Consider the following 14,716-nt stretch of genomic DNA (forward strand, 5'->3'; position numbering starts at 1 on the left):
AGAAAAGTTAAAGTTCATGAATACCTAAATTCCCTCACTAACTTCGCTCTATGAAGACTTTATGTCATAAATTCATGGACTCTCTTGCAAATCTCTTTACCGCAAATGTGTTATTTCCATTTATCATAATTTTTTTCACATATGCTTATTGTAAAACATAAATTTAACTACTATTTTAACAGAAAACTGGTAAAGGTTTTAAGTTCATCCCTACACATTCAGCAATATAAATTCTATAATGCTATTCCTATTCTAAAATTAAAATAATATATCTTTTGAAGTTATGTCAAAATAAATGTTTTGTTTTTTCTCTTGTGAATAATAGGATCTTGTTGAAAAAATTCAAGCTTCCAAGGAATCATGAATGTAAGTTATATGTTTTGTTTTGTTTTTTTGTTTTTTACTAATATGAAGTTAACAAGTTTAATAATTTTTTATTTAGACATGTTCTAAATGTAGACAGTTATTTTTCTAGACAATTTGACAACCATTTGTAGCCCAGTTTTTTACACTTAAGACAATTAGAACATGTTTCTTCCTATTTAATAAAAAACAAATGTAACTTTATATACCATGTTCAGATTCAGAGACACTTAATAAAAAAAAGAGGTGAAACAATGGCTAGTTATGAAGTAGAAAAAAATTCTCTCGTTTTCTAAGCAAAGATTCACAGTACTTTCTATATCTAAATTATTTTTATTATGAGAAAAATAACAAATGTAATTTTTTAGATCCCAGAAATAAACGTTGACATGACACATAATTTCATTCAAAAATGCTTGTGGCTGAAATTTTTATGCAAAAAAAGTATATTTTTTAGAGTACAGTAGTTTTTAAGTCACTACTACAATTGAGTTTAAAGCTGGGAGTACAGTTGTGTAACTTTAAGTTCTAGAGTCCTCAAAAATAAAAGAGAGAGAAAAATAATTTATTACAGGTCATTTAGATTTGTACATTTTGTAATAAAGATGCTGTCATTATGGAAGTGTTCCCTGAAGAACAGCAACAGCATCTTAAAATTTGTTAATAAATGTTCATAATAATCATAAAGAATTAAAGTGATAATTTTCAAGTTTTTTAAAATTCAAAGAGTATCGGTTCTATTTAGGTGAGTTCATTTCCCCCCAACTATTATTTATAAGTGAACTCATAGTAGACATTTAAAAGTTATACTAGATAATAAATTATTATTAGTATTTCACAGGGATTTTTCTTTTTTACTCTTTTCTCACTCTATACATTCTCTCAGAAATGTCTCCCAGTTTTTATGTCTCCAGCTGTTATTTCTATACCAGTGATTTCCACATCTTATCAACAGACCAGTATTTCCAGCTACCTTCTGGGAAGCTCAATTTTGGAGGTCCTACAGGAATTTTAAATACTAAATATCCCCCTTATGTGTTCCCTTTTGTATTCCTTACCTCAAATATTGACTTTCCTTCTTCTTTAGTCTCCAAAGCTAGATACCTTGGGATTCTCTTTGAGTTTTCCTCTCCCATTTTCTTCTCTCATATATTTATTACTTCTCTTATAAACAAATCCTGTTAATGTTGATGTCCTACCTACTTCTTAATAGTGTTCTTATCTCACCATACTCATTCTCACTGTTATTCAACCTTCATCAGCCCTTAGTACTATTCTTTGTGGCCCCCTTGTTTCCAGCACCTGCACTTTGTTGCTTCCTCCTTCACACTGTAGACAAAAGTTTCCTTCTGAAATGTCACTTACTCTCTACTTCATCCTCTCTTAGTCCCTTCATATACAATGTATAATTTCATAGATATTTGTTTTATCTATTGCTTCATTTTATCCACCTGAAGTGAATTTTCATGTCTTCTCCAAAGTCTTAGTTGTTCTCTACACTATTCCCCATATCATTTTCTCAAGTATACTAGGGCTGTCCAAGAAAAATATAACATGAGCTACATGTGTAACTTTCTAGTAACCATACTACAAAAAGTAAAAAGAAACAAGAAATAATTTTAATAATATATTTGAATTTAACACAATACATCAAAATATTATCATGTCAACATGTATCCAGTTTAAATCTTTTGAGATATTTTAGTGTTTTTTCATACTCTCTTCAAAATGTAGTATGTATTTTGCACTGACAGCATATCAACTCAGACATTATATTTTAATTGGAAATACTTGATCTGCATTTAGACTTTATAAAATATTTAGTTAAAAATTAGATTCTCATAATGCCCAAATGTTACAAACTTATAAATTTTCCAATAATTATAGATTATTGGTTTTCCATTTAAATTTAAATGAAACAAAATTAAAAATTCAGTTTTTTAGTCCCACTAGCCTCATTTCAAGTGCTCACTAGTCACATATGGCTTAATGGCTACCATATTGCACAATGCAGCTCTACTCAATTATTCAACAAATATTTACTATACTGCATATTAGTCAATTAGCTTTGCTAGGTACTTTTTATAAATTGAATCATACGAACTGCTAATATCTGGATTTTTTCATGTATAAAATAGCAATTTCACATGAATCAATTATATTGTATTATCCTTTATACTTAAAGGCAGAAACTATGTCTTATTCTTTTTATAAATACCAGTGTACAGTAGGGAATTTTTTAAATGTTTAAAATTAACCCTGTATATGAATTTTTTAAATTTATACTTCCTACTAAAATACAAGATTTTCCATGTCTTCTATATTTAAAATAAGTTTTAATTAGTCAAAATTGAGAAAACAAATATTTGGAGAAAGTAGAAGTCTTAATGACTTTGAAATTTATCATTTAAATGAAAGCTAGAACAAATGTGCATGAAAATTAAAGTAATTCAAAGAAAGCTATAAACAATTATTCATTAGGATTATGTAAAGTATGTACATAAATTTGGAGTAGGTGGTTACTAGTAATAAAAGAGAAGTGTTCGAATGTCTGTTATAAATTCTTTTCTAAAACGAATCTAGGAAAATTATTTGCACCCTAGTGTTGAGTCTTAGAAACCTAGGACTCTCTTTTATTTTTGAAGACCTACACAGGAATTTTATATCAGTTTTTGAATGCTGAATAGTCTTTCCCATCACCCAACAATATTCCAGCAAAACCTAGATTTATCACCTAATAGTTCCTTTTAAATGTCTAGTAAATGCCATCTGTTCCTTTTTTAAATTAAATATTTATGTATAAAATAAAAACCATATTAAAGGAAAAATTTTAAAATTCTCACCACAAATATATAATAAGCTTTTTATTTTTTATTTTCCTTTTTGATTTTGTATTTATGTGTACCTAATAGTCTGTGGGAATTTGTGTTCCATTTTTATCATAGTTACTTTATAAATATTTTCAATGCTATGTAATCTCTGCAATTAAAGTCATCAATAACTAATATTGATATATAGCATTATATTAATGTCAGATGTACAACAATGATTTGATATTTGTATATATTACAAAATAATTACTGCAATAAGTCTAGTTAACATCTATCACTAGACACAGTTACAATTTTTTTCTTATGATTAGAATTTTTAAGATCTCTTTTAGCAACTTTCAAATATATAGTATGATATTATTTACTATAGTCACCATGCTATAAATTACATCCCCATTACTTATTTATTTTATAATTTAAGTATTAATATTTTTATGTCTGCCACCCATATATATTTCCAACTTGTTCTTTAAAATACTTTTACTGATTTACAATTTCAACAATATATCAGTTTTCGGCTACTTTTGTTTTTTGAATTCATGTTTTAGGTACATTTAACTATATGTTACTTAAGTATATAATGAAAGACATGAACAATAATTTTAGTCTCCAAAAACAATAAAGATACATAGAAATATTTTGAAATGGTAATAATATTTGTATAATACTACAAAATAAGACCAAGTCTCACAATGTAGGAAAAATACCAGATACAAAGTTTTTAGTAATCTATTCATATCTAAAATAAGAAAATGGTTTCCATTCTCCCATTCATCTAACATACCATTAAAAGATCTAGAGTGCCTTGAAATAACATTTTTAAATACAAAAAGAAATAACATAACCAAACAAAACATATTCTATTTATTTATTATTGCTTATTTATTAGATTTTATTCTATGTCTGTACCTCATTCTTATTTTAACTCACTTTTCTTTGATATTAATGAAATTGAATGTCTTCCATTGCCTTTTTTACTATTTGTACTTCGTGTGTAAATTGTGTGAACTTTGGTTATTTATATATTGGGGTAAAACTACAAACTCTTCCTAAATATAGGGATTTCCTCTCTTTGCAAATGTTTTCCTAATGTCATAATTCTTTTTATATAGCTTTATTAAATTTTATTATTTATTAAATTTTATTAGAGACTTTTTGAGTTGTTAAATCTGACCATTTTTACCTTTCATGTGTATCGTTTCAATACTTGTCTTTCTTCTATAGTATTAATAGTCTTTGGGAGGTTTTTTTCTATTGTTTTTTCTATTTTCTTTTTATCCTTCATTGTGGAATCCATGTGTAGTTGCATTGGTATAAGCTGGAGATTGGTATTTGGTTTAAAGTAATTAAAATTTCTCCTTATTGCTACCAGTTCTTTCAATAACAACTATTGAATAGTGGTTTTTTTCATTCTTATTTCATAATGGCTATTATTTAGTGAGTTCTGTTATTTAATTTTTTTATAATACACCATGATATCTGATCAGACGAGCTGCCTTGCTCTTCTCTATAAAAGAATATTCTTTCATAGTCTCACGCATTAATTTTTCCAAATTAATTTCAGAAGAGTTTACTTCTCCCTTTTATTATCTAATTCATGTTATACTATATAGAATAGTTTATGGCCAGCTTCTATTACGAACTTTTATGTTTCTGTATTTACTCCACTTTCAAGAATCTTTGTTCTCAAAAGCACAATCTTTTGTTCTTCATTTTCCTCCCCATTTTTTTTTTTAGGGAGTAGATGTTACTATGTCTCTTTGTCAAATAGCCCTCATCCTCCAAAGTAATGGTTAATTAAAATATACCCTCCTACATTCACTCACCACTCCACCTCAGACAAAGAACAAATTCCTATATTGAAACATAACTGACGTTTTCAGTATTTTTAGTGTTTAATTGAATTTCCAGGAAATTGAGCTTTTCATTTCTTGCAAATAATTGTTTAATCTATATGTATTAGTGAACATATAAAATGAATATCAGAACTCAAGGGAACAAATAACATCTGGTATTTATATTATTGCATGTTTAAGTAGAAGGAAAGAGAAAGAAGCATAGGGGTGGGCCAGGGAATAAAGGAATCTAGGATGCCCTGGTCAAAACTATATGCACTTAGAATACAATTTCTTATAAAGACAGCAGGATGGAGAAAATTCAGAATTCAAAGACTGCACATCCCAAGGGTACAGGCAATATAGTTCCTAACAAATTGTCCTGAGAAATGTTTACCAAATCTGTGAGCAATGTGGCTACCAAGACACTCTTATAGAAACATGAAACAGACAGGAAAACAGGCACAAGTAATTGAGTCTTGCTTTCTTATTATTTATTCATTTAACAAATGTTAATTACATTTCTCAAATATCCCTGCTTCATCTTTATGTATTCATGCCCCTTTTTAATATTCCTGAATGTTGATCCTGCTGGCCTTATAAGTGAACAGATCAAAATGCGACACATTATTATAACACTAATCCAAGGATAAACACTATCATAAAATTAATCCAGAACTCATAATGCACTAGTTGCACTGATTCTTTTTAGTAAGGAAAAAGAGATAACTTCCATTCTTTTTATAAATGATTCTTTTCTGACTATTTTTCTCTGAAAGTGGTACAAAAAAAGTGGTTAAGGTCAGTGTAATAATTCAGCCAAAACTGTCTTTCTGACATTTGAAATAATGTGCTTTTAGCACAAGTTGTTACATTTTTGTTTCTCTAATTTTGCCACTGAATTTTAATACTTTGGGATTTTTCACTAGCTGCTTTGCAGTTAGGTCTCATGGAAGGAGAAATCAGTGACTTGCTTCGGGGAATATATCAAGTTCAAACTCCTCAAAAAGGAACAGATGATGACAATGTACATATTGAAGAAGACGGGTACATTAAACAGAAGGAAATTGATTCAGATGATATCTGCCCTATTTGTCAAGAAGCACTTTTAGAGAAAAAGCTTCCTGTCACCTTTTGCAGGTGATTTTTTTGGGGGGTAGGGGGGAAGAAGGTATCTAGAAACTTAGAAAAAAATTCTAATTTAATATGTTTGTAACTGATTATGTTGAGACATGTTGGTGGAGAAACAATATCTATTTAAACAATTATATTTAAATTGGTCTTTTTTTGTTTCCTAACATATATATTGTGAGAGGTCCTGTTCTTATTCTGAATATATCTAGGCTACATTTTAAAGAATGAGAATTAAAACATAACTTCACTTTATTCCCCTTTTCATTTTGTTATTAAAATAGAATAATTTTCATATTTTTGTTTTAACATGAATAAATGCCACGATTTAGAGTAGCTACAAAGAGTTCTCTGAAAGTAAAACATTATTTTACTTTAAAATGATAAAAATTCTTTGTTTCTATTTTTAAATCTAAATAACTCAAAATTTAACGGAAATGTTTATTGAGAGTGTCACTCAACTATTTTTCAAGGCACTATAAAGTTGAACTTGGAAGATATGGAAAACCATTAGCTATTGAACTTTTTCATTCTTTTTTTCTCCTGATTATTTCTCAAATTTTTCTAAAATCTACATTTTAGTTTTTCATAACACTGTTTTTATTGAGTATTTTAAAATTATTAACTATTCCCCAAAACATTATTTTTCTCAGCAGGCATTTGTTGAGTACTATCACATATTGTATGATTTCTAGAAAAATAAGGCTACATCCCTGCTCTCAGTGATGCTTTTAATTTAAAAAGTAATAATTATTGTTATAATTTTCCTTTTTATTAAAACTTTATACATTCTCACTCTACAAATGAAAAATACTTTAATGATGCAAAATCTTTACCACCATTTCATTGGCACGGGGAAATTTGTTTGGAATTCTGATGTACTAAATTAAAGATGCTAGATTAGATGAATAAGATAAGATAAGGTATGTACTTATGTATGTAATCAAGCTATATCTAGAAAATCAGAATCTATTTTTATGGGAAATAAATATGGTAGCAGAGAAAATTTTATTTATGTAGGTATATATAACTGCATGTTCAAATGGTAACCTTGTATTTTGTTTCTAACAGGTTTGGCTGTGGCAATAGTATTCATATAAAATGCATGAAGATCTTAGCTAATTATCAGGATACAATATCAAACACTTCCATGTTGAAATGTCCTCTGTGTAGGTATTTCATAATGGCTATTATTTAGTGAGTTCTGTTATTTAATTTTTTTATAATACACCATGATATCTGATCAGACGAGCTGCCTTGCTCTTCTCTATAAAAGAATATTCTTTCATAGTCTCACGCATTAATTTTTCCAAATTAATTTCAGAAGAGTTTACTTCTCCCTTTTATTATCTAATTCATGTTATACTATATAGAATAGTTTATGGCCAGCTTCTATTACGAACTTTTATGTTTCTGTATTTACTCCACTTTCAAGAATCTTTGTTCTCAAAAGCACAATCTTTTGTTCTTCATTTTCCTCCCCATTTTTTTTTTTTAGGGAGTAGATGTTACTATGTCTCTTTGTCAAATAGCCCTCATCCTCCAAAGTAATGGTTAATTAAAATATACCCTCCTACATTCACTCACCACTCCACCTCAGACAAAGAACAAATTCCTATATTGAAACATAACTGACGTTTTCAGTATTTTTAGTGTTTAATTGAATTTCCAGGAAATTGAGCTTTTCATTTCTTGCAAATAATTGTTTAATCTATATGTATTAGTGAACATATAAAATGAATATCAGAACTCAAGGGAACAAATAACATCTGGTATTTATATTATTGCATGTTTAAGTAGAAGGAAAGAGAAAGAAGCATAGGGGTGGGCCAGGGAATAAAGGAATCTAGGATGCCCTGGTCAAAACTATATGCACTTAGAATACAATTTCTTATAAAGACAGCAGGATGGAGAAAATTCAGAATTCAAAGACCGCACATCCCAAGGGTACAGGCAATATAGTTCCTAACAAATTGTCCTGAGAAATGTTTACCAAATCTGTGAGCAATGTGGCTACCAAGACACTCTTATAGAAACATGAAACAGACAGGAAAACAGGCACAAGTAATTGAGTCTTGCTTTCTTATTATTTATTCATTTAACAAATGTTAATTACATTTCTCAAATATCCCTGCTTCATCTTTATGTATTCATGCCCCTTTTTAATATTCCTGAATGTTGATCCTGCTGGCCTTATAACTGAACAGATCAAAATATGACACATTATTATAACACTAATCCAAGGATAAACACTATCATAAAATTAATCCAGAACTCATAATGCACTAGTTGCACTGATTCTTTTTAGTAAGAAAAAAGAGATAACTTCCATTCTTTTTATAAATGATTCTTTTCTGACTATTTTTCTCTGAAAGTGGTACAAAAAAAGTAGTTAAGGTCAGTGTAATAATTCAGCCAAAACTGTCTTTCTGACATTTGAAATAATGTGCTATCTTTTAGCACAAGTTGTTACATTTTTGTTTCTCTAATTTTGCCACTGAATTTTAATACTTTGGGATTTTTCACTAGCTGCTTTGCAGTTAGGTCTCATGGAAGGAGAAATCAGTGACTTGCTTCGGGGAATATATCAAGTTCAAACTCCTCAAAAAGGAACAGATGATGACAATGTACATATTGAAGAAGACGGGTACATTAAACAGAAGGAAATTGATTCAGATGATATCTGCCCTATTTGTCAAGAAGCACTTTTAGAGAAAAAGCTTCCTGTCACCTTTTGCAGGTGATTTTTTGGAGGGTGGGGGGGTGGGGGGGAAGAAGGTATCTAGAAACTTAGAAAAAAATTCTAATTTAATATGTTTGTAACTGATTATGTTGAGACATGCTGGTAGAGAAACAATATCTATTTAAACAATTATATTTAAATTGGTCTTTTTTTGTTTCCTAACATATATGTTGTGAGAGGTCCTGTTCTTATTCTGAATATATCTAGGCTACATTTTAAAGAATGAGAATTAAAACATAACTCCACTTTATTCCCCTTTTCATTTTGTTATTAAAATAGAATAATTTTCATATTTTTGTTTTAACATGAATAAATGCCACGATTTAGAGTAGCTACAAAGAGTTCTCTGAAAGTAAAACATTATTTTACTTTAAAATGATAAAAATTCTTTGTTTCTATTTTTAAATCTAAATAACTCAAAATTTAACGCAAATGTTTATTGAGAGTGTCACTCAACTATTTTTCAAGGCACTATAAAGTTGAACTTGGAAAATATGGAAAACCATTAGCTATTGAACTTTTTCATTCTTTTTTTCTCCTGATTATTTCTCAAATTTTTCTAAAATCTACATTTTAGTTTTTCATAACACTGTTTTTATTGAGTATTTTAAAATTATTAACTATTCCCCAAAACATTATTTTTCTCAGCAGGCATTTGTTGAGTACTATCACATATTGTATGATTTCTAGAAAAATAAGGCTACATCCCTGCTCTCAGTGATGCTTTTAATTTAAAAAGTAATAATTATTGTTATAATTTTCCTTTTTATTAAAACTATATACATTCTCACTCTACAAATGAAAAATACTTTAATGATGCAAAATCTTTACCACCATTTCATTGGCACGGGGAAATTTGTTTGGAATTCTGATGTACTAAATTAAAGATGCTAGATTAGATGAATAAGATAAGATAAGGTATGTACTTATGTATGTAATCAAGCTATATCTAGAAAATCAGAATCTATTTTTATGGGAAATAAATATGGTAGCAGAGAAAATTTTATTTATGTAGGTATATATAACTGCATGTTCAAATGGTAACCTTGTATTTTGTTTCTAACAGGTTTGGCTGTGGCAATAGTATTCATATAAAATGCATGAAGATCTTAGCTAATTATCAGGATACAATATCAAACACTTCCATGTTGAAATGTCCTCTGTGTAGGAAAGAATTTGCACCATTAAAACTTATTTTAGAGGAATTTAAGAACTCTAGCAAACTTGTGACTTTAGCTGAGAAAGAGAGACTGGACAAACACCTTGGAATTCCCTGTAATAATTGTAAACAATTTCCAATTGAGGGGAAGTGTTATAAGTAAGTATTATCAGGAAAATTATGAATATGTATTCTAACTTTTTTTTATGTTAGGAAACTTGGAGCATTATGGTACCAGTCATCTAGACTGTGTTCTTTCTTTCCTCCTTTATATAGTGTATTTGCCTTAGTTGTTGGCTGCTTATTTAGAATTTACAGACTGGTGATCTATGTCAGCCTAGTACCTCAGAACTGCAAATGTTTTATTTTCTTCACTTACACAAGAGAATTGGCTTTGCACTCCAGTCTAGATTGTGTCTGAAGTAGTATCCTGTCCTGGAAGCTCTGGACATAGGCTTTGTTGATTTGTCCTAGATGAGTTTCCAAGCTCAGAGCCCTGCTAGATGGACTTCTCACTCTCTAATTTTCTTTGAACCAGCAATGAAATCATTGCCAAAAACCCAGGATTGAGCTAAAGGGACATGGACTAGATTGACTGAATGTTTGAGTTCCCCAAATTGCAGCAAGTGCATGTTTTGTTTTCTTTTGTATCTTATACCTCAACAACAAGATATTTATTAGAGAAAACAATTTCCATTACTTTTGTGACTAATCTTCAAACATAAAACATCAATTAATAGCTCTGCTCAGGAAATTATGCTTTCTTAATTAAAATTTTAGGTTGACTGTATGTTAAGAAGAAAATATTTTGTTTAATCTTAATTTTTTTCTAAAATGCATAAGTTTACATTTCAGTCTTCCCAGAATTACACTGAGTTCAATTATTTTTTAAAACCCTCTTATCAAACCATAAAACTATTTTTATCACCCCAACAGTGAATGATATCTTTCTCCTTTGAATTCTTTTAGTTCTTTCTTTATTCTATGTAACACATAGAAGAAAATCAACTGTATCACCATTAGCAAAAGTCCTTATTGGAACACAGCTAGCCTGAGAAGGCTACAAAGGAGCATTTTCATTTGTGGAAGGACAGAATTTTTTTTAAGATTTGTACTAAAATATAGCTAACGTACAATATTGTATTAGTTTCAGGTACATACCATAGTTATTCAACATTTATATACCTAAAGAAGTGATCACCGTGATATGTCCAGCAATCATCTGACACTGTACAACGCTATCACATTATTATTAACTGTATTCCCTATGCTTTACATTACATTGATTTGTTTTATACCTAGAAATCTGAACTTCTTATTCCTCTTCATCTTTTCCCCCTTTTTTAAGTTTTTCATTTACAATTGACATTTAATATTTTATATTAATTTTGGGTGTAGAGCATAATGATTAGAAATTTATGTAATTTATGAAGTGATTCCCCTGATTAGTACTCACCTGGCACCATACATAGTAATTATCATATTATTGACTATATTCCCTATGCTTTACTTTACGTCCCCATGACTATTTTGTAACTACCAATCTGTACTTATTAATCAAGAAAGGCAGAATTTTTACAGAGGTTTAGCGGGAGGTATTCAGTTAGTTTTAGGAATGTTGGTTAAAGAGGGTTCTAAAAAAATGAAAATCTTGATATGTGGCATTAGCAGCCATTGTTTGGGCAATTTAAATTTTTCAAGAGGTTTGGGTAAGAACAACAAGGGGCTAAGGTAACACATGAAAAGGGGGGTTGGGAAGAACAGCCACGGAGGACAAGGGTATATGAAAGCCACAGTGTAAAATTCTCGGTCCTTATAGTCATGGGTTCCTCACATGGTTAATGTGTGGCTTTGGTAGATTATCTCAATTCTTGCTTTTAAATATTTTGTTGATGACAATATACTCCTCTGTCATGCTGAGCTTTCTGACTGCTCTTTCAGTTCTCATGGATGCTGCTGCTTCTACCCCTCAATATAGGCATTCCCCACTGTTCTGGTCCCTGCACTCTCCTTTGAGAACAACTTCTCTATGAGTTTGGCTCACAATTACTCATGTCTATATCCATCCTTTTTTATAAATTAAAAAACGAATTTCTAACATTTGTGACTTTACCACCTTCCATTCTCTCAAATACTAACATTTCAGTCATTAGTTTAAAAAACTATTCTCAGTAGTTTTTGGAATAGATTGAGTAGAAAACAAGATAAACTTAGAAAGCTTTCAGTTCCTTAGAGTTTCACAATATAGCTACATATCTTTTAAGTTAACTCTAAAAATAACATAGATATGTTAAAATATAAAAATGCTTAACTTTTGCTAGCCCAGCATAATTTGATGCACCAAATTAACTGCATCACTGCTCCGATCGATTGATGTTAATTATTAAGAATCTTCTCTGTGTGTATAAATAGTAATAATGAATAAATTAGCACTTGCTGCTTCTAAGATGTCTGAAGGACATATTTTCCCAGATTTATCATGGAAATAGTCTTCTAAATCTTAGATAACTTGACTAATAAAATAAGTTTATTTGCTCAGAACATTATTTTATTGGTGAGCATTGCTGCAAGAAAATTAAAATTTTTTGCTTGTGGCAAAATTTTTATAAATGATATTGTTTGAGATTAAGCTTTTATGAAAAGTGAAGTTTGTTTTAAATTTGTCGATAGTTTTTATTGATATATATTTATATTTTATTGATATTTTATTGATAGATATATATATATATACCTTTTCCAATTTTGTGAGTAAAGAGTGGAAATAAAATATAATTCCCGTATTCAAGATGTATTTTTCTAAGTATAACTCTAACATTTATGAAACAATTTGAAAATACTGGATAATCAAATGATAGACTATCTAATATAGGCTGTATATTCTATAGGAATTTAGAAAAAGATAAATAAAAGCTAAGGTATTCCAGGAAGACATCATGGAAGGGATGTGTGGTAGGCAAAATAACACCCTCACAAATATGTCCACATCCTCATTCCTGGAATCACTGTATCTGGGCCCAGTATAATCCCAAGGGTTCTTAAAAGTGGAAGAGGGAAACAAAGAGAATCAGAGGGAAATGTGACCATGTAAGAAAGGCACAGAGAGATGCAGCATTGCTTGCTTTTAGAATGGAGGAAAGGGTCACAAGCTAAGCTAAGGAAGAAGAGGACAAAATGGAAAGGGCAAGGAAAGAGGTCTTCTCAAGACCATTCAAAAAGAAATGCAGCATTGCAAACCTCTTCATTTTAGCCCATTGAGACCCATGTCAGACTTCTGTCTTACAAAACAATTAAATAATAAATAGTATTGTTTAAGATGTTAAATTTGATGTACCTTTTGACAATAGAGGAAACTAAGACGGGATGACAGTTAACATGGGCCTTGTCATATCTGCATAGTTCTCAGGGAAGTTTGGCCAGAAATTTTCATCAAAACACATTAAAATAATTTGATTTTTTTCTTGTATGTTTTGGTGTTTTGCATTTTTAGGTGCACCCAATGTATAGAATTTCACTTATGCCAGGAATGTTTTGATACCTGCTGCCATCATTGTCACCCATTTACTTTTCGTGAGGTACAGTATCCATCTTGAATTTCGTATAGTGTTTGTATTTGTCCTATTGTAAATTTAAGTAAAATAAATCTGAGAATAATAAGAATAGATAACAATCTGGAATAGAGTTAACTGAGTTTTAATAACAACCAATGACCATAGTTTTTGAAGAACGTCCCTTTTTCACAGGGACGTACAAGGCAATCCATTCTTACATTGGTAATTTATAAAATCCAACACAATAACAAACATCTGATAACATTTTACATAAATTATAAGGACAGCCATCAAACTTTAAAATTCATTTTTAAAAAAGACATTACAAATTGACTTGCTACAGTATTATGTTATTGATATGTAGCCTATTAATTTTAATCCACAAAATAAAAATTTCCATAATTTGCAAAGTAACATTCACTTTTTACCTATTACAGAAGAGAAATCAAAGATGGAAATCACTAGAAAAAAGACCAGATGAAACTGTAAAATGCATAGATATTCAAAATGAGATAGAAGAAAAGATGCCACATTTTCAAGAAAAGCAAGGGTGAGATTCTCAGTAAAATTTACATTTCTTGTATGACTTGGGAAACATAATTTTTCAGTTAGATAAGTTTTATTCATTCCTTTATTCAATAAATATATATTGAAGACTTATTATATACTAGGTGACATTATATTATGCAAGTGAAGAGAAAGGCTCTTGAGTCAGACTGCCTAAATCCAGTCCTAATACGAGCTGGCTGTATGACTTTGGGGCAAGTTCACTTCTCTCTGCCTCATTTTATCCATATTTAAAATAGGAATAATTATAACACCAGCCTCACAGGGATTTTGTGAGTATGAAATGAATAAATACACATAGTAAATATTCAAATAATGTTATCTATAATTATTATCAATTCTACTAGGTAATAGGGATATAGTAATTTCTTCAGTAAGTAAATGATCATCTAAATAAATGTAAAACTAAAACTGGCATAAGTTATATTTAAAAAATACAGGGTGATTTGAGATTTGCTTTGAAGTAATTGAGAAGGAAGAAGGAAGTCGCTCTTGCCGCATTCCCCCTCTCCTCCACACTAAGGAAGAAAAGTGCTGAG

The 14,716-nt window shown here is 29.7% G+C and overlaps 1 protein-coding gene across 1 annotated transcript in view; it reads left to right on the plus strand.

The window, feature by feature from the left end:
• ZSWIM2 (zinc finger SWIM-type containing 2) overlaps positions 1 to 14,716 on the plus strand; it is a 21,548-nt gene that overhangs the window by 3,380 nt on the left and 3,452 nt on the right. The window contains exons 3-7 of the mRNA XM_011356424.1: positions 326 to 366; positions 5,959 to 6,169; positions 9,970 to 10,221; positions 13,550 to 13,634; positions 14,048 to 14,160. Of these exons, the coding sequence (XP_011354726.1) occupies positions 326 to 366; positions 5,959 to 6,169; positions 9,970 to 10,221; positions 13,550 to 13,634; positions 14,048 to 14,160 (702 nt within the window). The remainder of the gene's footprint in view (positions 1 to 325; positions 367 to 5,958; positions 6,170 to 9,969; positions 10,222 to 13,549; positions 13,635 to 14,047; positions 14,161 to 14,716) is intronic.

Source organism: Pteropus vampyrus, unplaced genomic scaffold (genome assembly GCF_000151845.1).
Source record: "Pteropus vampyrus isolate Shadow unplaced genomic scaffold, Pvam_2.0 Scaffold2, whole genome shotgun sequence".
NCBI classification, from domain to species: domain Eukaryota; kingdom Metazoa; phylum Chordata; class Mammalia; order Chiroptera; family Pteropodidae; genus Pteropus; species Pteropus vampyrus.